Source organism: Rhipicephalus microplus, chromosome 2, assembly GCF_043290135.1.
Source record: "Rhipicephalus microplus isolate Deutch F79 chromosome 2, USDA_Rmic, whole genome shotgun sequence".
NCBI lineage: Eukaryota > Metazoa > Arthropoda > Arachnida > Ixodida > Ixodidae > Rhipicephalus > Rhipicephalus microplus.
Genome location: NC_134701.1, coordinates 249683020 through 249710961, shown reverse-complemented (window position 1 = coordinate 249710961; position 27942 = coordinate 249683020). Strand labels below are relative to the sequence as shown.

General features: G+C 43.1%; 4 protein-coding genes across 20 annotated transcripts in view; 1 reads left to right on the top strand and 3 right to left on the bottom strand.

The window, feature by feature from the left end:
• Positions 1–2352, top strand: part of LOC119169296 (uncharacterized) — a 31945-nt gene extending 29593 nt beyond the window's left edge. For all 15 annotated transcript variants that reach the window (XM_075879072.1, XM_075879043.1, XM_075879083.1 and 12 more), the window contains one exon: positions 199–2352. In XM_075879072.1, coding sequence (XP_075735187.1) covers positions 199–423 — 225 coding nt within the window. In that variant the 3' untranslated portion in view covers positions 424–2352. The remainder of the gene's footprint in view (positions 1–198) is intronic.
• LOC119169297 (uncharacterized) lies at positions 2353–27942 on the bottom strand. Of its 3 annotated transcripts, none has more exons than XM_075879119.1 (13): positions 27721–27942; positions 27010–27100; positions 26615–26719; positions 21643–21884; positions 18258–18454; positions 16591–16849; positions 15921–16028; positions 15188–15336; positions 13635–13730; positions 11977–12189; positions 6000–6068; positions 5703–5861; positions 2353–5059 (listed from the first exon to the last, which is right to left on the bottom strand). In XM_075879119.1, exons 1-12 carry the CDS (start codon positions 27773–27775, stop codon positions 5751–5753), a joined length of 1695 nt encoding a protein of 564 aa, XP_075735234.1. In that variant the 5' UTR covers positions 27776–27942; the 3' UTR covers positions 2353–5059; positions 5703–5750. The 3 variants fall into 3 exon arrangements, with proteins under 3 accessions (XP_075735234.1, XP_075735241.1, XP_075735246.1); XM_075879126.1 differs by having other exon boundaries at positions 27650–27731; XM_075879131.1 differs by lacking the exon at positions 27721–27942 and adding an exon at positions 27379–27615.
• On the bottom strand, positions 7494–8489 carry LOC142776120 (uncharacterized). The gene has a single exon (XM_075879143.1). The coding sequence runs from the start codon at positions 8487–8489 to the stop codon at positions 7548–7550; it is 942 nt and encodes a 313-aa protein (XP_075735258.1). The 3' UTR covers positions 7494–7547.
• LOC119177183 (uncharacterized) lies at positions 7494–11866 on the bottom strand. The gene is made up of 2 exons (XM_037428589.2): positions 11128–11866; positions 7494–9836 (listed from the first exon to the last, which is right to left on the bottom strand). The coding sequence occupies exons 1-2, from the start codon at positions 11285–11287 to the stop codon at positions 9019–9021; spliced, it is 978 nt and encodes a 325-aa protein (XP_037284486.2). The 5' UTR covers positions 11288–11866; the 3' UTR covers positions 7494–9018.

The window sequence follows — 27942 nt, the reverse complement described above, 5'->3', positions numbered from 1 at the left end:
ACAAGTTCATTCTGCTAAAGTCGGCATGGTTCAAAACAGCGCCCGTCTTTGACTGCATTTATTAGGTCTTTTTTCTAACGCTTAATCCTCTCATCAGTTCCGACACTGCCGCCCTTCCAAGTCAGGACTGCGCTCTGTAAAAAAACACGTCAACGGTTTCTTAGTAATTGCTACTTCTTTAACTCTTCTACGAAACAGCACGACTCCGGCGGGCCACTGGCAGTGCGAGTGAAGAGAGACGGCAAGACTGTGTGGGAGGTGGTGGGCGTCGTGTCCTTCGGCGTCCAGTGCGGCCTGCCAGGATATCCTGGAGTGTACACTCGTGTGTCTACCTTCGTGCCCTGGATCCTCCAGTCTGCTGGGAAAATCGCAAAGATTAAAGGAAAGCCTGCCGAGGCCGTACGGCAGCGTCCCAAGCCTTAGCTGATGCGCGTGTACGCTCAGCTCATCCAGGTGTACGATCCGAGCGCAACTTGCCTGGTTCTGTTGGGTCTCGGTGAAGCAGACTTCAGGCACACGATACGCGGCCGCACATTCGAAAATGGAATAGCTGGTTGTGATCTCACTTGACTTCCAGCGAAGTGTTCACACATGCACTTTTTGTACAATTGTACGGTATATTTTAGCACGTTCTCCTGACTGGTTGAGTGAATTAGCTGTTGAAAGCACGAGCATCTGCTACCTCACGGACGTTACGGAAGTTCCTGTAGAAGCTTAGGAACGCCACAAACACACAAGACTCTGCTACTTAGGCCTGTGCTTTTCTTGTTAATATTGCTATAAACGACTGCCACATCGACAAGCATATCAACCTGAAAAGTGTAATACAGACCTTAAAACCGTTACAGAAGCGTTCACAACTAGATACACCTTTTCGAAGCGCGTCATAACGAGAACAGTTTTTATTTATGTCTTTAAGGCGAAACATGCCTCATGAAACGTGAAATGTTACCATCATGCAGAAGAAAACAGAAAGGAAAAAGGCAGGGAAAGTAACCAGAAAGAATTCCGGTTGGAAGATTAGAGAAGGGGAGTATAAAGATGAAGAAGAGAGAGAGGAAAGAAGAGAAAGAAAAAAAGGAAGAGATAGTAAATTCACTGGAGTGTGTAGAACTCCACTGCAAGTCAGAGGTGTTCATACAAACCCATCGTCCTCAAAATGCAAAAGAGAGTTTTTACTGCCTTGTGGGCAGGTGACGTCACATATCACCAAAGAATAGTGATGTCATCATGACGTCACTGTGTTAAGCCAACACGACATCGTTGGTTGGTCAGTGAAAAACTTTACGAGATGCAGAAGCTTAACAATGCCTCAGATTCTGGAGGCTGTGCAAAAGCACATTAGATACGCAATATATTTGAGGTCTTGGGGGTTAGGATCGACTAAGCAAAGGATATGAAAAAGAACATGAAGTGGGGGATGGTGGCTTTTGCCTTCGAGTCATCTTAGGCAAATGCATGCGAGTTTCTATTTATCCACATTACAGTCTTTGATTTGATAGACTTCTTTTTGTATAGCGAGAGGGTAACCGAATGCATAAATGAAAGTAGGAGAATGGAGAAGGAAACCATTCACCCCATTGTCTTTTTCTTATAATAAAGTGCAATGTGACCTGCTCATGAAAACACATTAGCTGTGGTGGCAAGATACATAAATATAACTTCCCACTATGCCAGTGCAAATGCCTTACAGAAACTAGTCACATGTGCAGAAATGTTATTGTGCCAAATTAAAAGAACTGGGAGAAAACGTTAGTTTTTTTGTACCTTTTATTGTCAGTGTGTTTTGAAGCAGCAGCGTCATCAATGCAGAAAATTCAATTATGGTGCAGTAATGACCCATGTTTTCAAAGCTGCATTTGGTGTGCCACATGTTTCAAGTATAACAAATGTGAAACAGTTATATTGAAGCACGCTTATAAAATAAGGGCATTATTGTTGTAGTTTGATGTAATATCAATAGTTGCCGATGAAATGTAAGGCTAGGTAGACTGACATTAAGCAAAAGAAAATGAAACCATAAGAAATGAAAATAGTAGCAAATGAATATTTTTCTCATCACTGTCTGATCACTATTACAACGGTAAGCCATTGTTATGAGAACAGAAAGCTTATGTCAGTAACTAAAAATCTCATGTCCAAATTTAAAATTACAATAGTGGAGCCAATATTGAGAAGTGTACCTACATATACGTGCCCAGTAAAACAGTTTTGTTTGCTTTCTGTAGGACTACTTGCAATGAATAAAAGGAAAATGAGCTTGAGAGAGTACAAAAATGAGACAAACTTGCGTATTTAGGCAAGCTCAGGGAATTACTGTTTTGAAACAATAAAACAAATTTACACAAAACACTTGTCTTGTATATTTTATTTTTGTATACAACATACAAAATAATGCCTTTTATGCAATAATACAGTGGGACCATCGTAAAATCAGAAACAAGTCAGTAGTAGTACAGAACAACACACACTGTGGATTCGCTCCCACTTATTTTGTAGGCATATTACTGCATCACGAGCAAAAACGGGCTGCATGGTTGAGCAATTTGCTGCCTCATCCCGAGCATCACAGATATGCCATGTGAGCTGCAAGTGTACTTATCTAGGACGAGTGAAATGCAGATGTGCAAAAAATGGAATTATGTGAGCCAAAAATGGTTTCGATGAACAACAATAAAGTATGCAGTATACAAAGCACCACAAATCTGAAAAAGTTCCTTGCTTGTATAAGATGCGTGCGTAGCCCTGTCTACCACAATACTAGTTAGGAGTAAAGTTAATGTCACGCACAGACTAAAAATTGCATTTTGTCTTTTATTAAGGCACTCGCATATTTCTCAAAAAGAAGGCGAAAAAATAGGATCTGAGAAACTTGCTTTAACAAAAAGGCAGGCTAGCCTCTCACCTCTTCATGCTTAATCATCCCTCTGCTTGACTGATTTCGTGAAAAAAGCTCCTCCTCTTGACCAAGGTGGTCACTAGTGAGTGTTTCGATCAGAAACTACACTTTGAAGTCCAGTCAATCTGAAACTGCACTTTGGAGTACAGACAACGACGAACACTTCTGTATTTGACTGTAGACTGGTGGGCGATGCAATCAGCTTCAGCGTCCTTTTGTGCCTGCTGGGAAGTGCTTGAAATGCCTTCTCCGATTTAATACACCCGAGTTCGAAAACAGTGCTTGAGTAGCTTTACTTGAAGTGTGTGCTTAAGAGTTTTGTTGTGCTCAAAAGTTTGCACACGTGATGCATAAGACCGCTTCGTCTAGCGAGAAAGTCAACATATAAAAGCAATTGGTATTCAATCACTGCTTCTCAGTTTTTAAAACGTCAGAAATATAACAAAATTCATAACTAGTGTGATACGAGTGCTAGGGTCACACTGCCTCAGTATTGCAGAGATTTCATAAGTAGTCTTGATTAATGGGGGCACCTGCATCTGCTGAAGGATGCCGAGGTTTCGAAGTGATTCCCAAGCAGCTCCTTACCACAGAAATAACTAACGTGGATTTATAAAACATGGTACCCACTTTAATCAAGCTAGCTGCATTATAATCCACATGAGGGCAGTTAAAGCTCAGTTGAGGTTAATCTATGAATATGGCTGTTGCACTCACTGGTATGACTAATTGTACAGCATAGGTACAGTGTATGGATGAAGAGACCAGGAGCGGCACAGCTTTGTCTGTGTTCTTTTCAGTCTATTTTTTATGCATTCATGCATTGTTTAACTCTGACACAGCTGGACTGATGCTATAGTTGAATGCCTCTACATCAAAATGACCTGTACAATGATGGATTCCTTACATCCCAGCCCTGTTGCAGTATAATGAAGTATTTTGAAGTTCTTGAACACTTCATTATACAGGCATCGAACTCAATGAGTTGCACAGTGACAGAAATCGTGAAACCAACCATTTCGTTTTAGGCAGATCAAAAAGAGAAATTGTGGACAATGGTTAGTAAGAGATGCAATCACGAGCACAGAACAATGAAGTTTATATCAAGGGTAGGTCCGGAGTAGCCTCTAAGGAGCACCCTCGCCAGTGTATACAAAAAGTGGGTTTAGCTAAGGGCCCACACTTTAGGGGGACACTAAAGACAAGCAATGACTTGGTTTAGATTGACAAACTGCACCCTGAGAGCTCTAATGTCATATTTTTCACTATCATAAGTTCATTATTAGCGGAGAAAATCAAAGATGAGGTTTCATTTTAAAATTTTGTGCCGAAATCTCCGTGCTCGATATAGAAAATTTCAAAATGTATTTTTCGTATTTTCATGACATTGGCTCGATGAAATTTACTGAAATTTTGTATGCTAGGTCTACGCCACCCACAGATAGCAATGCACATCCTTTTTATCCACAAGAAACTACATAGGAACCTGTAGGCATCTTCAAAATCTATGACTTCGGTGTTTGGTGCAGGAATCTCAAGGCGGCATTCACCCATATGTTCCTTTCGCATGTTTCTTTTTTTCGTTTACCAAGTGTCATGTTGTGGTAAGAGTCGTGTTTTCAGGATTGTGGAATTGTACTTTATTAACACACGGAAATTGTTTTGCTCTTTAGTGTCCCTTTAACCATGCCTTATGGGGGTGTCACCCCCCAGCACAGCCCCCCTCACCCCAATCTCTGGATCCACCACAGGTTTTCGTCATAATTTACCACAGCGACTGATTCACACTGATGCACTGTGGTCTGCAATTTGCATGTAAAAAATATCTGACAAAGTAGGGGTGTCAGCATCTCTGAAAATTCTATCCAGCTTCGCTTCAGTTGCCAAAAGCATACAGGTGAAGGAGTTGGTGTACCCAAACAACAAGAATAGTAAAAAGCTAAAAATAGTGAAGAGCTAAAGCTCTGGAATATATCACAAGCTCCACTTTCTAGGCTTGCAGGAGCATCCATTAAAAATGTGATCAAAATCGCACCATTCTTCTTGACGCAGAGTTGAGGCACTGTTTGCCTGAAAGTTGCCTAAGTAGGACGCATATGATTCCAGCAAACAGCCACTTCCAGGATGGTTCATGGACACTGGTATCCTTCCTTTTGGAGCCTTCAAGAGAGTTAAAATGGGCCAGAAATTTCGGAATAGCTCTAATGCATACCATGTTCAATAAGAAGTATTAACCAGCTGATAACAAGGCATTTTGCCACGTATGACTACAATAATAATAAATTTTTCGCACCACACACGCCTCACTGAAACACATTATTCACTTGCTATGATTACGACAATTAAATCTTCATAGAGACATACATAACCACTGCATACGCATTACAGAAGCAACGTTTTCAAACTAGAATAACTTCGAGAACACTAGATGAAATTATGAAAAAGAGGTCAACACCTCACCCATTTTTTGACTCATCAAATAGTGCAGACTACTGATAAAGACTTTTAAAAGCTGAATTAGTAAAGGTTGGCAGCATTAATATAAAAACAAATAACACAAAGAAAGAGACTATTCGTTACTTTGTTTTCCAAAGCGGTGTTCAGAAACTGGCACATAACAGGGACATAATGTATATTAGGTACGTCAGTAAATTTTCTAAATATGACGTACTTCGTCTCCTAAGTCATGCCAATCATGCCGTCAAAGCTGGTTCACCTTTACCATCAAAAGCACTATGGAATCTTTCAAATGCACACACATCATCAAGTTAACTCAAGTAATGCCTCAGAAATGTTCACTTACTGCTTTCTGTCCACGATCTCTCATGAGTAGTTCACAGCCAGAAGAAAATCAGCCAGTATTTGCCTGAATTTCAACAATTATGAGCTTTGAAGCGAATGCCATAAGAACGCCAAGGACGACGGTCATTATAGTTCCGTAGCTTAGGGAAAAGCCGAACGTCTGGAAATGAGAAAAACGATACACATTAACCAACTTATTAAAAATACCAGCTGAAGGCAGACAATCCATACTATTGCCCAAAAAAATTCGGTAGCATTGCAACACAATAGATCACAAAAAAAAATTGTAAGAACTCACAGTAAGTTGAATGGGCGATTTCAAAAGGAAGTTCATCATTGGGATCCTTTCTTCAGTGGGACGTATACACTGCAAGAGGAGAACGCAAATAAGATGGAAAAATGAATAAAATCACAACCGAAACGAATTTTACCAGAGCTGAATATTGTCCCACTATCTACTCCTTCTCTCTTTTCTTGCTTTGAAATTGCACTTCCCATCGAAACAAAGTGAAACCGTGCAGCTGCTGAGAGAGCTGTGCCTCGCTGTGCTATATAAACCATAAACCACCATTAGATCTGCGTATTGTACTTCAGAATATGTAGCCCTTCTTTGAATGCACAGGCCATCCTCATTGAAGAGACGTCTAAGATACATTGTGTCAAGCCAATTAACACATTACTAGTCCTCAAAAATGCATGAAGTGCCAGTTTTACTAGGGATCAAACTTTTGCATGAACATAGATATTTAACAGTCTTGGTAGCATAACAGCACGGACATATGAAGACAAATAAGACAGCATCTAAAGTATCATTTATAATGAGCAAATAATAATTATATAGAAGTGAAAATAGGTATGCCGTGATAAACTTGAGATCAAAGAAATATGATGATTGGCTAATTTTTATATCTTTCTCAGGAGCACAGTGATGGTTTTCAATTACTGCTTGGTAACTACTATACTATGTAGAACCCACCTCTGTTCTGACTTCTCTCATTTAAACACATAATTACTATAAACTGAATTAACATGCAATTATGTGTGATTACATGTGTTCCACCAGTCTCCTCAGCAAATATTCCATTTTCAATAACAAATTTCTCAACGATTAAATCATCACTTGCAAACAGAACACTAAAAAATCTCAATCATAATCTAACATTCTCTTAGACCTAACATTTGCCTTTAGTGTCTATTAACAAACGAAAAATTTTGATAAGGCTGCAATTTCATTGTGATGCCCCTTTTTTTTCTAAATATAGCTGGTTCAAATAATTTTATTATACCTAAATTCAAGGCTGTACGAGATATTTGCCTAAAGGGTATCCTTATTCTGCATATCACATACAGTAGACTCTCGTTAGAAGCACTGACAAAAAGTTTCAAAGGCAAGGTAATGAGGGGGATGGATACATGTGCAGTGGTGATCCAGCCACTTCAACTTTTGGAGCAATTTTTGGAGCAGAGAAAATGCTCTTTTGGAGCACCTTTGTATCGGCACTCGATTTTGGAGCAGCAATTGTAGCAGCAACTTATTTTACAAAAATACATCTCTCATTATTGCTGAAACTAAAGCTGTGATAGCAACCACAGTTCTATAAAACCGTATTTGTCTCAATTCTCAATTATTAATTAGAGTGTCACGTGCATGCCGATTTTAAAAGCCACCAAGAAATGGACCAGTCCATCAGATTTAATGCACTACTGAAAATGAAGGTAGTGCAGGTGTAGCATTAGTTTATTAAAGTACACTAAAAGCTACGACGAAAATTCCCAGAAACCGAACTGTAAGGAGAGTTTTGAACTTTCATTTATTTACAGAAGAAAGATGTGCATGTTGCAGCATTTACGTCCTCTTGCTCACCTTCTTGCTTAGTTCTTCCAGCTGTGAGAGGGTTTGGCTCAAAGCGGAGTTGCCTTCAGCTAATAAAGTTTGCCCAGCTTCAACTTGTTCCAGGCTCTTAGAACGCAGACCAGAAGAAATTATGTCTTCTGCTCGTTTCAGCAATGCCCTACTTGAGGTGACCTTTTCTTCCAAGTTCTTACGAAGTCGCTTTTCGTCGACATCAGCACCAGTGTCTTGGTATCCAAGCCTTTTCCTGCTTTCTGACTGCTGTGCACTTGCAGTTCTCTCTGTGTATCGGGCTCTAGATCTCCTTACACTTTGCAGAAGCTCTGTAGACAAGGGAACTTTAGTGGCATCTCCATCATACCTGCGGAGGTATGTCTTTGTCTGGCACAACCCGTTAATGCTTGCAATGCATAATGAGTAGCGGTTCTCATAAAAGCGCTTATTTTCGCTAAATCCTCGTTCGCAGTCTGCGTTGCCATGTGGCAGGCACAGCAGACACTTGACAAGCCTCGACAATAATGGATACTTTGGTTGACCTCCAGGAGACTTCAGTTCAAATATTTTGCCCCAACGAACATCAATTCTTTCACCTCCAAGTGCCAGGAGGTCACTGTTTGAGTCACACTTTAACATATGCCACTCATCGATGGCTGAGGAAACTTCTTCATGTTTGATTACCTGTGGAAGCTGAGACACAAGGTACTTCAGTGCTCGCACTTCCGATTCAACATTTGTTGACTGCCAATTGAGGAGGCTAGCAGATTGAAGAACTCTATTGTCGAGTGGAAGCTTCTGAAGAAGATCCTTGGCACAGGCCAAGTAAAAAGCACGTGCTCCAAGATAAAACCGCTTCTTCTCACTAGTGTCCCACTCAAGCATTGATTTTTCAGTATCTGTACCAACTTCCGGCCTTGATTTCCAAAGGGATGCATCCATCACATCTAGCCTTTTCAGTTGTTCAGCGCTCTTGTCTGCAAAGGCTTCATGACGAAGAAACCGACTGAGGACTCGTTGGACTAGAACAATAAGTTCAACGTGAAGTATGTGCAAGAGCGGCTCTTGCTTTTGGAAGAGCAGCTGAAATCCACTGAAAAGCTGCGCACAGTTCTTAAGGAACAACACTTTGGCCAAAAGTTGTTTCTCAGAAAATGCCGACACAAGCTTGTTGTGTAGGCTTTGGGTGTCAGGTCGTTGACGAGATGAATTGCCCTTAAAAAAAATAGGTGCGAAGCGCTTCAAACTGTTCCTCAACTCGGCAAAGTGAGTCTTGTAGCGTCAGCCAGCGATTAGAAACGTGGCGCAGAAATACATGACAAGAAATTCCCAAAGTATCCTGGCATTCTCTGATTGCTTCAGCGCGGACAGCACCTTTGAAGTAGTAGTAAATATTTCTCACTACTTCTTCTACATCTAAGCCAAATGCATCCAGGCCTCTGCCAAATGCATTGTGAACCTTATGAAGATTTCAGTTGCCAATATCAATCAAACTTGGTGCCACATGCTTCTGAAGCTTGTTTCTTACGCTCTTCATAACATTAGGGCCATCACTGAAAAAGCAAACAAGTCCTTGCTTTGGAAGATCTGCTATTGCTTCTTCTATGCAGCCAACAATTATTTCAGCGGTTGCACGCCCAAGATCAAATGACTGGACATGTTCAACAACAACTTCCTGTTGGCTGCTGGAAAAATAGCGTACCAGCACGTCTAGTTGCTGCACCCTTAGCTCTGGCTCTGGCATCTCATCAATCATAATGGAAAAATAGACATTTGGCTGGCACAGCTCAGTCACCACTTGTCCTTTAAAGTAGGGACCCAGTCCATGTGATACAATGCGGGCCAACTTTATTCTGCCGCAACTAAACTTTTTGGCGATGTCACTGTCGGGAAACATGCAGTGATAAATCGAAGTTGCCGTGTCTCCCCATGAAAAAGGAATTCCCTTGGCCACAACAGACAAAGCAAAAGTAGTTTCTGCCTTGCTGACTTGGTGCTCAAGTGATGTATTAGCAGACCCGTTGGAGAAGTCCAGTGTGCCTTGCACCAATTTGGGTGGAAGAAGATTCCCGTCCTTGTCTCTGTGTCTAGCAGCTGCATCAATATGTTTCTTCATCCCAGCATGACGCTTCACTGCTGCCGCTCCATGCTGTGCGCAAGAAATGGTGCAGTTGCAAAGAATACAAAATGCATCTGTATTTCGGGTTCCACTCTTGCACCACCGACTGATCGGATCATTATTGGAGTCCACCTCGTTGAGTACAGAGGCGTTGAACTTGGTGTTGCGATCTAAAAACATGAACGAAACGAACTTTATGACAGTAAACTTTCCCAAGTTTTTTTTTCAGAGCGTGAATATAGGTAAAAGCAACAGGGTAGACAGAAAGAGCACTGACTTCTAACTTTATATCACAGAGTGGCAAGAATATATATGCCCAAAAAAAGGATGATTAAAAACATGACAAAATACAAGCCTAGCCAATGCGTCAGTATAAAAAAACTTGCAAATGTGACTACGCACCAACTAGCCCAAGGTTCCACTCTTGTAAATTTTCCCACGACAAAGGCACGCTAGTAAAAAGAGCACGTAACTACTAGATTTATTTTTAGGGTAGCCCGTAACATAATGCCAACCTTAATTCATTGGAAGATCTAAATACCAACTCTAAGGCGCCAACACCAAATATTTGCGCAAGCATTTTGGGTACAGCCTCGACAAATGGCGCGAATCGGGATGCCAGTTGTCTGTCGACCATTCACACCTAAAACTCGCGACCAACTTACAGGAAGTTGCCATGCGGATGACGCGTGGGTCTGACGGCCGCAGACAAACGCATTGCCCCAGCTGGCAAGGCGGCATAAGGCGCTAATGTATGTTGGAGGTTTGCTTCCTTCCGGCGCGGCGCGCGATGACCAGAGCAGAAATCGACAGCAATGTTTTCCTTAAATTAAACATTTAAAAAAGCTGATTGGGAACGGCACGTCACGAATAGCGGATTCCCAACGATCGGCGGCCGCTAATGCGGTAACATTACGGTGCTTATTGACTTGCTTGTGTTGACATGGTCGACGCTCAATCACTCTTTTCCGACTATTCTACAAGCAGCTCGCACGGTGGGGCGCCCGATCCGTGACGCGCCGGCAGCACATACGGCCCATCTAGCGATCTGCTAACGTCAACAAAAGCGACCCACCTGCAGAAATTCGTAGTGTATTCCGCGTCACTCGCTCGTTCGTTTCGCACTATTATATGTTCCGAACGGTAGCATGTAGGAGGTGTAACTGCTGCATGCCGTACGAGCGATTGCGCGTTTCAAATGCGGATATTCCGCACCACGAAACAAGGCACGGCGCACCTTCCTAAACCTACGTACAGCGCTCGGACACTCCGAACACAAAAACCATCAGTAGCGAGAAATCGGAAGAACTATAGGCAAGTTGCAACTTCTGTACTGATTCAATAGCAAAGTGCGGCCAGTAATAAATGCCAGCAGCGCTACGCCATCGCCTAAGCATTCACTAAAGTATTTCACGGGCGCTATTAAGAAATGCCACAAAATTTAAAAAGAAAGCGACTTACTTTTGTCCATTTCAACAGTGGGGGGATGACAAACATTCGCTGACTGGTTGTTCACAAGCACATGGCGCACATGCAACGACACGACGTGCTGTGCATGAGCGCGAAAACCTACAGAAAACACCCGAACGACACCGACGAATACCAAAGCTGCAAAGCACATAGTAAACAATTGCCAACCTAGAAAAAAATTCACTTGTTGCCAACTGCAAAATGAACATCCGCTAAAGTCGGGTTCTTTCGTGCAATTTGGCGCATTTGGCGCAAACAAAACAACACTTGCGCAGTAAGGCGCAGGAAGGTATAATTGTAGCAAATTGGTGCAAATGGCGCAGCTGGATCACTACTGCATGTGGAGACATACACAAAATCTAAGAGATATCAAGGGCAAATATAGATTAGAACACATTTCAAATCAATTTTGAAGTGCAAGCTGTGTGACTAAGCAAGTTGGGAAGCCCCTCGCGATGCTGATGTCAGTGTAGGGCCAATGTAAACAAGCCGACGACACAAGTTTGTGCTGGCTTGTTGCTGGCACACACCTTGCACTGGCGTTACCAGCGATTTCCTCCTCCATGCCTGCGGCTTCGTGTGTGCCAGCTGTGCTGGCTCACGTCGCAGTTTTGCATGGTCATGTGGCCAGCTGTGTTTACCTTGTCCATGAAACTGCTCCTGCCTAGTTTGAACACATCTGCTATTGCACTTGGAGAAATTTGTTATTCTATTTCATATACTATTCATAGTAGGCAACCTGACAATCTGTTCCACAGCTTATTTTCTGGTTAGTTCACATCAGTATCACAACCAGCAATGACCAAGCAATCTCTCCCACATTAAATCATCTCTCATCACCTTGAGCATGCGTGACCCCTCCAAGTTGACCTCAGCGATGCAGGAAGTGACAACGAGCAGCAGGGTCAAAGGGCAGACAAACTGCACCACCTCCCAGACAGTGGGCGAGTGGTTAAGCCAGGTGACCAGCTGGGACGAGCACCAGAACACCACCAGGGCAATGAGGCTGCCCACCCAACGCTGCAGGGCACGCCCCGTGAGGCGTAGCCGGCACTGCGAAAACAGGTCGCAGAGGCATAATAAAGCAACACAGCGTAACTCACATGCTATGTGTCTGTGCTGCGACATGAGGCACTTCCCCAAAGAACAAAGACCAATGCGAAAAATTCCCAAAGGTTATGTGCTCCAAGATCAACTGAGGGTTGTCTAAAAAGCCCACAAGGCAGCGAAGAGCATAGGGCTCCCTGCCCCAAAATGGGAGGTGCCCTCTACAGCTATCTTTTACTATGAAAGCTGTTATAAGATCACTTTTTGGGTCACGTGCAGTTGTTGTATGTCGCCGCCGCCACCGGTTTCCGTAACCACATCACGCGAGATTAGAAAAAAACCTTGCACCACTGACACAGTGGGGCTTGACCCCAAGTCCGCTGGGTGTCAGCCCTATATTCTACCATTGTGTTACGCCGATGCTTGTAACTTGTTGTAAAGCTTGTCTCAGGCAGGCATGACTTAGCACCAATGGCACAGTGGGGCTTGAACCCTGGTCCGCTGGGTGCCAGCCCAATATTCTACCACTGAGCTACACCGGTGCTTGTGACTTGTTGTCAAACTTGCCTTAGGCAGGCTTGATGTCGGGAAAGCAATCGTGCTAATACGACTTACAAAACGTTTTACAACAGCCGTCGCACAATGCAAATAGCATAATAAGAGGGCCATCCAATGCACCAAACTAGCACAAAAGCTTGTTCTTGTTCCCCTATTAACTGTACCGCATACCCACTTCAGCCACATCGTTGTAAGCCACTGCATGGACAATTGGCACAAAATTTCTTGCAAGTGTTCAGCGGATACCACGCTTCTCAGAAGAATGACGAAAAATAGCATAGCGAATTCCGGCCTACTACCCAAAAGTTTATTATTAATGCCCTAGTGGGTACCAAGCAAGTGCGCTTGCAGTAGTTACCCATTGAGTGTTTTGAAAAGGCTCTGAAAGGCCGCTCTTCCAGCTTTCTCTGCGACTGTGGTGCGCCTACTGCGCAAGCCTGGCGTTTTTTTTTCTTTTTTTTATCCAGGTGTCCTACGGGACCCCTTTTTTGGAAATTGCACCACCAACACCCTACCACGGCAAGACTAATTTTCTGCAACCACTACATAATCTCATGAGATTATCGACATTCTATTATCTTGAGCACCCTAATTTAGGCACAGTCGCAAAAATCAATAGTAAAGGTTGAAGTCGGAAGCAAAGTAAGTGCTAAGTGGCTATGCATTCTTGCGACTGCAATGATTCCCATGATCGTGAAGATCTTGCTAGCTGCGCAGTAAGAAAACTCAAAATGTACCGAAATAGTCAACTCACATAAGTTTAAAAAATAACATGGCAGTCTAGAACTAAGGAGAGGCTGGGAAGGTAATGGTATAACTAGGGCTAAACTAGTACGTTATGTACTAACTCCCTTTTCTTCTTTTTTTTCTGTTGCAAGAAACTTCAGACTTACCGAGACTTTCCAGTATACGTGAAGTATTTCAGCTATTGACAAGCTTCGTGGCGCCTGCTGTGGGGCCACACTAAGGTCAGCTGATCTTGTGACATCCTGGGTTGAAAAAAAAAAACAAACAAAACCAACTGTTGTATTGCTACACTTTCCCAATGAATTTCTCACTTTAAGCATCAAGCAAAATGTCAGAAGAGAGTAACTTGAATGACATGTGGGTTTGGCAACGTGTAAAGTGAACATGGCAGCAATAATATTCTGAATCCGTACAATAGGAGACAGAAATAAAGAGGGAGAAGAGCAGCAATGCATATCTATGCATTTCTTTTACCGTGCAGGCCAACAGACAAACTGACCCACTTTGCAGGTACCATCTGGCACAAACAGTAGTAGAACATTTACTTAATAAGAGTTACCATAAAATCCCGAGTAAGCTCTCCCTACGGTAAGAGATAATCCAATAAGATTTGAAGAAGGGCCCTTGATCGATCATGGAGCAAAATCCAATATGGCGGAGGAAGAGCGACTGAGCATAAAAAATGCACACTCGTGGTTCTAATGAAATGCTTTTAGTACACGTGCATTCACTGTTTCCAAAATATTGAATGAAACAGTGAAAATCCAAATAGGGGATAGCGGGGAGCGCTTACTCTGCCATTGGTGCATATTGCGAATCTTTCGGGAAAAGGAGAGGAGCGCTTGCTCACGTGGAGGTGCTTGCTCGGAACTTAAGGATAGAGTTAACTTCAGATTCAAGGTCAATGACAATGGTGACTCTGCTAATGTTGTATATGCATTAGGTCCTGCCATCTATGTAAGAACAGATACAAATATATTTCTACAATGCTAGCCCATTTAAATGATAGGTAATGTTTATAAAAATTACAAGTATAACGATGAGAGTTATCTCCTGCGATGCACACTGGAGCTTTGCAAAAAACTTCTACACAACTAAAGTATAGTAACTGCATATCGTTTGTACAACTCGAATTTTAAGATTACAATAATTACTGTAAGCAAAACAACTTTCAGATTGTTGTACATGTGTACCCTTATCAAGCTGTTTGAAATGTCATGAAATCTTGACTCATAGCCTTTGAATGTGACTGAAGTTACATAGCTTAATGGTCTCAAATCAACAATTAACAACTGTTTTAGTAGCTGCATCAAAGGCTCTAAGCACCTTTATTGGCCTCATCCTTTTCAGTTAGACAATAAGAAAAGGTTTTTTTAGCTTTGTTATGCCTTTTTTATTCAATGAATTATAAGAAACTACACCGCTTTGATAATCTTTGTTATGTGGATTACCACACTTTACCCTAGCTACCTTTATCACAACAATGACGCAGACATTTCCCTTCACTGCCATATGCCAAGACACCCACAACCTTATAAACTAACTACGAAGTGAAAGAAATGCTACTGCCAACTGTTTATCAACTAAGATGTACAGCAGTTGAAAATTGTGCAGATCTCAATTTCATTGTTTTCATTTCATCGATTTCATTGATTTTATTGTCTCTTTTCGAAGCAGGCCAGCTTCTTGTCATACTCACAGCATCGTAGGTTCCACTGAGAACGGAAATGTGTGGGCCGTCCTCGTAGCTCCTCAGCTGCACATGCCTAAGCGATGAACCCTGACCGTAACAGTCATCAGCAATGTAGGAGCCGCTTTCAGACATCTTGTTCTCAATCCAAACACTTTCTGGTGAGTAAAGAGAAAGTTGAAACAAATATGATTGCCATTTCTTGGATTGTTGCACAAAAGTAACAAGGCGCACTAAAGGGCTCAATAAACAACTTAAAAAAATAATGCAACTTTCCTTAATCATGTATTTGTTCTTAATTTAATTTGTCCGTATGTAAAGAATTTGTGCGGGCTAGTAAGCTATTGTCGATATAATTATGCTGCAAAGAATACAAGAGGTACCAAAAACTGGATTCGATGAAAATATGCTCAACACACGGCCGCTTGCTTATGCAGCAAATGAATATCTGCAGTATGTCCTACACCTGAGCTAGGCAAATTGCTAGGGTTGAAGAATAGGTGTTTTGGTAAAGCACAATGAATGGAGGGCTACATAATATTTATGTTGTGCAATACAGAAAGCTAGTAAGTGTCAGTTCCTAATCTTCAATCCAACAATTACCTGATAAACTAAACAAATTTTTTTCTAAGTAGCTTATTCATCATAATGTCTGTGACTTGAAGAATAAGTGCCAACATTAAGATGCTGATAACAAATTTATGGCAATTCAGAGCGTCAAGACAAAAAAATAGTCACTGGCCTTCACAAATGTCTTCGGCTGTCAGTGGAGAGCCATAATACTGCTTGGCATTGCATGCCTCATAACTAACTGCATCAGCCTCAAGCTCCTTGACGAACCTTCGTATACCTGAAAGCGAATGCCGATGCTTAAAGCACTGTATACATACACAAAACAAAGCAGTTTATGCATTACAACTTTCAGGACTAATTAACCACAAACACACACTACATAATGAGGCACACTCAAATGTGCAAAGCCTTTGAGGAGTTTTGTCTTTTTGTACAATATCAGACACCAACAGCATGGCAGTACTATTACGTGATCTATTTCATCTACGGCAAGTATTTTCATGCTCACAAAGCAAAACTAATCGGAAAGCTCTTTCTTAGACTGCCTTTTACCGATTACACCAGGTAACAAATCCTCCATTTTAAAAAATGTTGGATGCAATCAAAATATTTTGATGTTGGATGCTACATGTTTTGTGTTCAACTGTCCACCTACACGAACACCACCTGAGTTAACTTTGCCTTCTCAGAAACAAAAAGCTGTCTGCAAGTATATATCAACAATACAACATATAACACGGAACATTTATTAGAATCTACAGCTTGGACATTAGCAGCCATCAACTCCATTTGTTAAGAAGGAAATAGCAAAGACAGAACAGGTCGGGCTTCCCACTCACCTATGGTATGCGTTCGTGCAACTGACACCAGAACCATGCACACCAGGCCATGCCACATCAGTGAGAAGATAGAGTAGATAACATGTAAGAGGAAATGCATGGTACAAATAGCACGTGGAAAGCCAATCGGCACACACGTTTCACCCTGTATCATGATGCGTGAGCTGTATGCATTCACGGCCAAAAACACCGCTCCCAATATAATGGCAAGGGCAGCCGCGTTGATCTTCAGCAAGGTCTTGGAGTGCATTCTGATGTCCTGAAAATTAAGGCAGTGAACAAAGAGTCAGTTCACAATGCATACGATGGCTGGCATGTTTTAAAGGGGTCATGAACCATCCCTCGAGCTTGGTGAGAAAACACATTCCACAGAAAGCAGACACTGCTATGAACAGCTTCACCAGATCATGCGGCTCTTTGCAAGACCTTAAAGGGGACACTAAAGAGGAACAATGACTTGGTTTAGATTTAGAAACTTCACTCTGAAAACTAATGAGATATGTTTTGCTATTGTAAGTTCATTATTAGCAGAGAGAATCAAGGCTGAAATTTCATTTTTAGATATTGCGCCGAAATCTCTGCGCATGACATAAAAAGTTTCAAGATGCATTCTTGGTATTTTCGTGCCATAGGCTCTATGGAACTTTCTAAAACCTTGTACGCTAAGTCTATGACTTCCAAAAATTTCAACGAACTTCATTTTTATCAATTGGAAGCTACGTAGGACCCAGTAGACACCTTCGAAATTTCTTACGTCCTAGTTTTCGGTGCGGGAGTCTCAGGGTAACGTCACCACCCACATTTTTTTTTCATACATTTTCTTGCTTACTAAGCATCGTGCTGTGGTAAGAGTGGCGTTTTCGGGATGAAGAAATTGCACTTTTAGGTGTCCCTTCAGAAGCAGAGCAAGAGGCTGTCATTTTCTCAGGCAGTTTCTTTTTATGACAGGCTTGTGCTCACTTTCTCTGAATACGCTGACACCTGAATTGATCTTGAATAACAGACAGCATGATGTTGGCCAACAGCCAACGTAAACCAAGAGCGGTAATTACTAGGGTGAGATGTAATTCTTGCCATGGGGTGCTACCATGTGCAGGTGCTGCACTCCATAGTCTGCTAACATTACACAGCAGCCAAGCTCATGCACAGGAATCACAACGGGAGAGAACTATCACATTTAGTCATGTGCAATCAAGGTTATGACATAGCCTGATGTAACTTTTTCTACTATGCCATCACTTCTTGCATGATTCCAGTCTTCATAAGAATGAGAAAAGAGCGAAAGCGTCTATTGCGCATAACCAATCCTTGTAATTCCGCTCGTTCTTGCTAGACTCAGAAAAATCTTGAGGTGATCAATTTATGAGACATTAAACTCTGGTAATGAAGTTGTTTGGTGATTACTTAAAAAAGTGGTTCAAGACCCCTTTAAGGAATAATTTTTCATACAGTTCTCCTCCATTAGCTCTGCTTCATAAGCATTCAAATTTCGAATTATAGGCTGCAATATGAAACCTCAATGAACTATAATGAATTAGATTTGCACGATGCTAGTTCAAGTATTTCAGTCTTTTTAAGAAAAGTGCAAATCCTCAAGCTAAAGTGAGACAGCGGTCAGAACAAAAAAAAAAAAGCTGTGCCTTCATCGTCTCAACCAAGTGCATTACCTTGATAAAGGCGGGGTGGCTGAAAAGCCTGCGAGCGAGCCGTCGCCCATACAGTCCAAAGATGCCCCAGCTGACCACTAGAAAAATGCTGATGCATCGATACAGGGTCTTGGCTTCACCACGGGACACCATGATGAGTCTTACTTCATAGGCAATGTGTACAAGGCACAGGCCAATGCATGACAGCACTGTCAAGGCTGCAAAACAATGTTTATGAGAACCATCAAATTAAACTACACAAACTTGCCACGTAGACATTTGAGAAACCATAATAAGGCAGGAAAAATTCAGGAAGGCATAAGTGAGGACATGAGTAGACTTCACAGGGTAAAAGCAATAGCATACAGGTTCCATGCACCAGCAGCGACAACCCATTGCATAGTGGGCAACATGTCATGTTGACACACTCCTTCATGTTGCTACAGCTTCACATTGAGTTAATGGTGTGTTCGCACTATTGTAAGTAGCAGGAACAGTTCTGAAAAGACAAAAGGTAACTTTACCTAAAGTGAATGTGGGTTCTTTTAGAATGTGCCTTTTGCGACACATTGTGACGCCATCACGCGGTAGCCACGAGAAACAATGTACGTGGCGCCGCCATGCAGCAGCGCGCCCTGAATGTGTTGCCGCATACGCGATACTCGTGAGCCAACAAGCAGTGTGTGAAAAAAATTTTTCGATAAAATATTATTGGCTTTTGCTTTGGACTAAATTTTATTTTTGCTTCCACCTTTGAAACTACCGTAGTTCTTGCTTTGATGAACTGCTGCAGGAAGGAACAAGCGGGAAATAGGCTCAAAATCCGAATTGCAGAAACAATCAAAAATAAGACAGTAAGGTGGCTGTCGCGTGCAACACGAAAAGCAAAAGCCCTGTACTGCAAAAGCCTACCATCTCCCGGCATAGGACTCTCTAAACCATTTACATGTTTTCCAAGCACACAACACGGACCTGAACGGCTGTTCGCAGTGCGTATTTCTTTCAGCTTTGGGCATTTTCATTATGCTGCTTTGAAATAGCGGGGCTTTCGCTTGACGCCCAGATGGTGAAAAAAAAATGCTTTTTCTGCTAACACATGAACAAAATACTAATACATGAAGCAAAAGCAAGAGAAAGACTTCAGAGAAAAAAGCAAGAGAAAACCATACACACTGCTTTGCAGTACATTATTTTCTAAGCTTCGTGTGGGCCAGTGTGTTGTTCGATAAATGATTACAGGTGGCACAGTGTCATCAAGAAATGGGACATGCATGCTTATCACAACAACCAGCACTTGTGCATGAAAACATGAAAGCTCAGGGCAGACAAAATTCCTAATACTCTCAATGTAGCATGCCATACATTCACACAGCAGTTTGGCACAATACTATGGCATAGTTTTCCAGCATGTATAAGGTACGTGATCAGGCTGTAATTTAAGTATGCAAGTTTATCACATGTGAATGTGTGTAATTGCTGTCATGCCCATCTTTCACAGGAGTTTTATGGCTGTAGTAGTGAGTGCAGGTTAATTTAGCACCTTGCAAACAAAATGTCAACTTGCCATTTTCAGCAACTACTAGTACCCCATCTAGCTAGCATGTGTTTAACGCCCAGCCCATTGGGCTCCTACTGCCCAATGCACACACTGTGAAGTGCCGTTAAACTGTTGAATTAAAAAGCCATTCATTCACATATGAGATAATGATCACTATAGTGGCACACCCCTACTATCACTTATAGTGCCCCGAATTCCCAGTGGTGCACTCAGCGCACTCCAACTTACAGCTCCCGCATCGTACAAGGCGCAGTCCACGCACAATAAAGATCATGTTTTCTCATCACCACTCATTTTGTGTGGCCTGGCATCAACAAGGACATCCGGCGTTGGACTCGCGAATGCTTGCATTGCCAGCGGGCAAAGGTTATGTGACACGCCAAATCACCGATTCAGCAATTCTGCTTACCAGATTGCCGCTTTGGCCATATTCACATTGACATCGTCGGTCTGCTTCCTTCATCACAAGCAAAGCGCTATCTCCTCACTTGTGTCGACTGCTACGCACACTGGCCAGAGGCCTTCCAGCTACACGAAATCACGGCATCAGCTTTTCTTGCCAGAGTTTCTCTCACTTTGGCTGCCCCACTGTCGTAACTATGGACCCTGGCCATCAGTATGTGTCGGAGTTGTTCAGAGCACTGACAAGTATCCTTGGTGTAAGTCATATCTGTACAACTTCATACCACACTTCCGCGAATGGACTGGTCGAACGACTACACCGACAGTTAAAGGCTGCACTCATTGCTCACAATGCTCGAACTTCATGGGTTGATCTTCTCCTCGTGCTGCTCGAAATCAGCTCAGCGATCAAAAAGTCACAGTTTCGCCAAAAGGGCAAAGCGATGAATGCGATAGCAACATATTCGAAAGACTTAGGAGCAATACTAATTTTAGTAAACATGCACTTGCTAAGTAAACGAGTTTCCTGTGGCGTGGTTCTGCTTTGTGGCAGCTACGGGAATTGGTAAAACTGAAGTTCTTTACATCCGTGGCAATGCACAAAACAACAGTAGCGCCACTAGGGTCTTTCTTTGTAAAGCGCGGCAATGCTCTTGCTCTTGTTCGCGTGTCCCCTCTTGTTTTGGCCGTCATTCTGGAGAGTGAACAAGCAAGCACTTCATGGCGGTTCGACGATGCGTCCAGCTAGAGGAGAGAATTCCTATTTCATTTTCTGAGTGTTCAATGCCCAAACACCTCACATTTAGCGAAGTAAACTTCATTCCCTCAATCCTTGTCTCCCACACCCTAGTTGCACTTGGTTACGCAGCAAATTGTGCAAGAGAGTCAGGCCTTGCACTACCCAAAACTGGGTCGACAGGTGGCACTACGTGTCTGCAAAACTCCAGAGTCTGATGTCTATAGATTCCTTATCAAGTTCAGTGAATGAAGAATCTATGAATATCTGCAATGGGACCTTTAGACGACATTAATATTTACAGCGAAATGAAAGTAGTGGTTATCGACCACTTATACGCAAAGGAGTGAATGTCATCAACTAAAACATTAATTTGCATTCAAGATAGCTAAGTATCTTAGCACAGGCTTGTAAAAATGAAGACTCCTGCAGAACAACATAAACGAAAATCAGTGGAGTCCTGCATTACATATTTTACAGGGTAGCGAACGATACATAAAAACAAGTAAGCGTCTGCTTTCATACTATAAACTAACAGTGCCCATTTCACATTTATCGTACTGAAATAATGTACAATCTCTTAGCATGCTGAAACTCTCACCACTAAACAAACTAAAAAAATGCCAGATACAGTAGAAAACAGAAAATGTCGGCAGAAGTGACTTCTCATCTCTCACTGCACAATAATAATAAAAAATGAAATCTCCCACCTTGTAGCAAAAGTCCAATTGAGGGAATGAAGCGGCATGCTCTTCTCCCCGGCAGCGGCACACGCAGGCATCGGGCAAGAAAAAGCCAGAGCCATAGCGGCAATTGAGAGGATTGCTTCACCGAAAACGTCGTCGTGTTTCCGACAACTTCAGATGCACCATGACAGCACTCAGTTTGGCATTCTCTCGGGTTGCAGTAGAAACGTGATGTGAGAGAATTCCTACGCACTGTGCTGTATGACCTGACACAAACAGAGAATTCACCACAAACTTTACAGGCAGTAAAATTTTTCGGCTATATGTAAGCATCCTGTTTATGATTGTGAAAACCAGATATTATGTCAACTTTTTATTATACTTTATATTGTTTATACTGTATAATAAAAATTTGTTTTTAACTGTTTATATTATGACGACTCGGTTGTAACGAGGTTTATTGGCCGTGAACTCGGGAACAAACAAGCGCAACGGACCCGAAGATGAAGCACACTTTCAAAGACGATGATGACTGTCAGCCAGAACAGGTGATGATAATTGACTGCTGTCCAGATGAGGATGAAGCGCGTAATAGATGCCTACATTGATTCCCCCCACGTGGAAGCGGCCAGCCTGGCCGCTACGGGTAGGTAGCCAAGGTGACGAGGAGCGTCGTGTGAAAAGGTCATGCGGGAAACATGTACAATTTCGGTGCTGCGGTAACAGCGGTCAGTTGGCATGACAAGAGGCGTCACACGATAGTTGACAGGTGAAGTCTACTCTAAAACAACACATGGGCCGATGAATCGAGGCTGGAACTAGTCGCACAGACCAGGTGTGCAAATTAGTGTCAATAGCAGCACTTCGTCACCCGGTCGGAATGATACCACACGATGAAAGGTGTCGTTGCGGTCTTCCTTGCTTGTTGCGTAGCTTCCGTGGTCATACGAGCGTGCTGGCGGCACTGGGCAAGGCGAGAAATATATTCTTTGCAAGAAGACTGTCATAGAGAGCCATTGCTGGTGAAGAAGGAAATGTCGATAAAGAAAGTAGGTGAACGTCTGTAAACGAGATAAAACGGTGAGTAGCCGGCTGTGCGATGAACAGCGGTGTTGTAGGCGAAAGTGAGGAACGGTAGAAGTTTATCCCAGTTTCTGTGATCCGGTTGAATGTACACGGCGATCATGTCAGCAGGGGTTCGATGAAATCTCTCGGTCAGACCGTTTGTTTGAGGATGGAAGCTTGACACCGTCTTGTGTGTAGTACCAGAAACGCGAAGAAGTTCACCTAAAATCTGTAATAAGAACACCTTTCTACGGTCACTTAGAAGTACACGAGGCGCACCATGACGTAGAATTATGGCCTGAAGGAGGAAGTCAGCAACTTCCGATGCTGAACCAGTAGCTACTGAAGTTGTCTCGGCGTAGCGTGTCAGATGGTCTACAGCGGTGACTATCCATCTATTTCCAGCGCCAGTAACGGGAAGGGGCCCATACGATCAACACCGACGACCTCTAAAGGTGTTTTAGGGCACGTCATTGGCTGTAAGGCATAGAAGGGGACACCAAGACGTCACCGTGGTCGTTGCCCTTAGAGGTCAGGATCACAATTCGCTCCTGATATGGTGGTAGTTCCAGATCTTCGTGAGCGAACAGGCGTAGTGGCTTGTAGATGACTTCCTCGAACGTGGAGTTCATATTAGTAAGGTGCAGAATCAGTTCACCACAACATATACCGGCTGAAGAACAAGATAGGAAGTCCCACCCTAGAATTAGCTAGTGAGAGCACAGGGTAAGCACAGTGAACTGGATGTAATGCAGGATGTCATCGATAAAAGCATGAGCAGTACAAAGAGCAAAAGGGCGGATAGTGTTCCCCTGGGCTTCAACTAGAGTGCGTCCGTTATAAGGTGGCATTACTTTTTTTAGGCGTTGGCAGAAATCTTATCTAATCACAGAAACTGTAGCACCGGTGTCCACCAAAGCGTCCACGAGAACTCTTTCTACCATAACAAAAGCCATGTTGAATGCGCGTGCTGGAGGAATATCAGTCCTACTGTTACATGCAGTTTCTCCTCCGAAAACTGCATCATTTAATTTTCCGACCGCTTGTCAGTGGTAAACAGGCTGGCCGAAGAGGAGAGGAGGAGCGACGAAAAGGCGAAGGTGATCGGCGTCGGCTTGAACGGTAAGTCTTCCGCGTCTCAGTCGATGCGGGCGGAGATGGAGACCACTGATGTCCAGATGAATAACGCCGGGCATAAGAATCCCCGCTGGAAAAGTCCCGTTCGCGCATGTCGTACCCGCGACGCTCTTCCTGTTGGAGCTTGGAGCAGAAGCGCGATATATGGCCACAATCTTCACAGTAAAAACATGTTGGGCGAAACGGATGCCAAGACGGGTAGTAGAGGGCGTTCGACGCACCGGAAGATAGCGCACTCAAGTGGGCAGACTCAAGTTGAGCAGCATTGGCCGGAAGTGGACCGGTGGTGCAGCAGCAACCAACGTGAAAAATGGCAGCGGCAACATAGAGTTTACGTTACGAGGAGGCGCGACCGCAACTTGCGCGTACGTTGGCAGGCTGGGCGCAGGTGGCTGTACGTGGGCTGGACCGGTGAATGATGTCAGTTCCTCTCTTACAATGTCCTGCAAGGCCATACTTGAAGGCTGTGTGACAGATGGAGAAGGTGGTGAGAAGCCGTTCTTCGCGTATGATCTCCCGTATCGTGTCACGCAGGTCCCAGTCTGCTGGACGGTGTTCGCTATTGCCCGACTAAAGGCGAACAGAATCAAGTTCATCGAGATGGTGACAGGTAGAGACGACATCAGCGACAGTAGAAGGATTCTGGGCAACAAGGGCATTGTAGGCAATGCTTCGGATGCCCTTCAGGATGTGACGCAGTTTGTCCGACTTGGACATCGAATAATCGACGCGCCGGCAGAGCGCAAGGACATTCTCGTTGTACGATGTGTACGACCTGTCGGGATGTTGTTGGCGAGTATCTAGGGTTCTCTACGCTAGAGCAGATCGAACGGCAAGTGTGCTGAACACTTGGCAAAGCTGTTGCTTGAAGGCAAGCCAGTCGGTGAAGTCAATCTCATGGTTCAAGAACCATGTCTTGGCAACGCCCGTGAGATAAAATGATACTTGGCGGAACTTGTTAGAGTAGTCGCAGTGATTAGTTGTGCTTACTCGCTCGTAGTTATCGAGCCAGTTTTCCACATCTACGCCGTGGAGACCAGCGAAGACCGAAGGGTCGCACTGGTGATTTACGGTGTAAAGAGGACGGGCTTGCAGTGCAGAGATAGGAGCAGAAAGGGTGTCCGCTCACTCACTCTGAGACATGTTGGCAGACTGAGGGTTCAAGCGGCGGCCTGAACGGAGCTCCAGCGAGTAGGCGTGGTGAGGAGAGGACCGCGATCGTCAATCCACCTCCACCACGTATGACGACTGTGTTGTAACGAGGTTTATTGGCCGTGAACTCGGGAACAAACAAGCACAACGGACCCGAAGATGAAGCGCACGTTCAAAGATGATGATGACTGTCAGCCAGAACAGGTGATAATGATTGACTGCTGTCCAGATGGTGATGAAGCGCAGAATAGATTCCTACAATATTTATGTTCATTTAGGATCATTTGAGATTTATCCTGGGTTGTATAATGTAACTTTTGTAACCTTTACAAATTGGATTCTGTTGTTGACACATGTCAAACTTTCCTCTTTTTGCCGACATGATGTTCCTTTATATACAGTCCATCTATTAAATATACAAAATCACAGTATCATACTGGAATTCGCCAAAAGTAACCTGCATTCCTATTGAATATACTGCACAAAGCATACCGGCATGCAGAAAAACACACTAATCCTGATTAATTTTTATAAAACAATGATGATTCGGCCAATTAGTGCTGAGATATAAGAGCCACACAATGATGCATGCAACTACAGTAAGTGCCAGTAGTATCTAACATTGTGAACTATGAAACTGGCTGGCATTGTTGGCAGCAATCCACACTGTGTTATAAAATAGTACCACAGTACCTATGCAATGGCTATATGAATAGGGTAACACACCACCTCAAGGGTCATGCTCATGCAAAAGCCTGGCGTGATAGTTGGCAAGGCACGGTGGACGTTACGTCATATGAGTATGGCAGCACAGTTCCAAGAATGAGTTTACAACGAAAAACAAAGGGAAACCTCAATGGCATGGCAACAGGTTACATCAATAAAATCCATATCTAGATGATGCCTTTATAGATGTTGTCACAATGAAACTTGCAAGCCCCCCCACCCTATACAGTACATACTCTACACCTTTCACAAAAGTTTCTTAGCAATTGATCTTTGAGACGGCTCAATCGAAAATAGTTTCATTAATTGCCAAGCACTGTAACCCCAATAAATTCGTATGGATTTGTTTTTGTTTGTTTGTTTTTACAGCTGTTATGCTATGCAAAACAATAGGACCTCATGTGTGTAGAAATACAGTTTATCATGTACTGTGAGGACATATTCAGACATGAAGAATTTCAATTATTGCAACTCCAATGCACCATTCTCTTGTTATAGTCTTATGTTCCTTCTGAACAGCAGCTCAATTCAAACTCACGTGCACTTCTCACTTGGGACTGCCCTTAGAAGTTGGCTACACTGTGATTACACATCAGACTTCCATGTAAGAACATGTAACAAGTATTTTGACCAGCTGTGACTTGTTCATATCTCCATTTACAAAGATGGTATTTGCCTCATGTGCCATAGTCACGCAGACAGCTTACAAGGCCAGCAAATAAGTAAATAGTAAAAGGGTACGAAGGCTTCAGTGTTGAAATAAACCACACTACAAAAAAAAAAAGGAGGGTGAGAAGAAATACAATCATAACATGAAGCAAAGAGATACAGAACTAGCTAGTAGAAATTCAAATGTTGAGGTTCCATGTGTAGCTAAAATGTCAAATGTAATAATGAAAAAAAAAAAGTATCATACCCCATAGTGCTTCTTCCATCAGATCTGACAGATGGAGGGCCACTTGGAATGTTGGCAAAATTCTGGTTGCAATTCCAGAGCGGATCAGATGTGGCACCTAAAACCCTGCAATAACAACAGTTGTAGACAGCACACGATTATGTTGATTTTTAGGCTACAAATAACACCTCTATAACTATTCTGCACAGTTTGCAGAACACATTTTTGGTTCTGACATATATTTTGTCCCTGTTTTTTGCACAACTTCAACCTTGTATAGAGATATTTTGGCACGTTAACTGTCACGGCCTCGCATGCATAAATAAATTCCCGAAAAGTCTAGTGCTTGCGGCACCAGAGCAAATGCACAAGTGGCTTCATATTTTACACGCATGCATATTACAGCTTCCACTTACACTGATGAACGGACAGGATGAACATCCGAGGAACGATCTTCTTCCGTTGAATCCGACGTCCATGTCGTAGGGCCTTCCATCTCAATAAACCCTTACAACAAAACAAGAAATATTATATGTATGTAACGTTACGCGCATTAAGGAAATGCGCATCTATGCTTCGAGACCTGTCGTGCTGCGGATAACGAGCGTATACTGGTTTCGTCGCGTGATCGAACATATAACTTTTTATTTCAATCGGTAAGCAAGGCTTCGTGCTGGCTTAACAGTGCATCATCAACACGGCGAAAGACAAGGGGAAGCGCAATGTTGCATGCGAAGTGGGAAGATATGCACAAATCTCCAGCGCGCGCGCCCCGACTGACTCACTTGTTGCCGGCGAACAACTGTTTCTTTATTTTTAACACGGCAAAGCGCAACAGGTGCCGGGCGCTCACAGCCGAGTTCTTGGAAGCAGAACGCGTACGTGCCTCTAACGGGGCAAATGCGACGTGAAATTCGTTATTGCTACTTTTCACTCCGCCCCCTTGGTCGAATAATAAAACGAATCTGTCGTGAACCTTTTCTTCTTTTTTGTATGAGCGCTCATCTATTCTATCTACACTTCCCGCTAGAAATGTAATAGGAGGCGTCACATTACCCGCTGATAAACTGCTGTTCACGCCTGCACAAAGGGAAACATCTTCGAAGATAACAAGCGTGCACACGTACCGGCGGCGGCCATTTTGTAAACATGATCAGCTGATTGCTCACGTGGCTCACGCATTTATTGGCTCCACGTGCACGGCATTCGTGGTGCTTTGCGACGTCCACAAAAATCGGTTGTTTTGGCTTATACTTGCAATGGTATAATGATGCTTGTGATGCGGAAGCTACAACGAATACACTCGGCATTTACACCAAGTGTACACTATGTATACGTACAGTACGTAC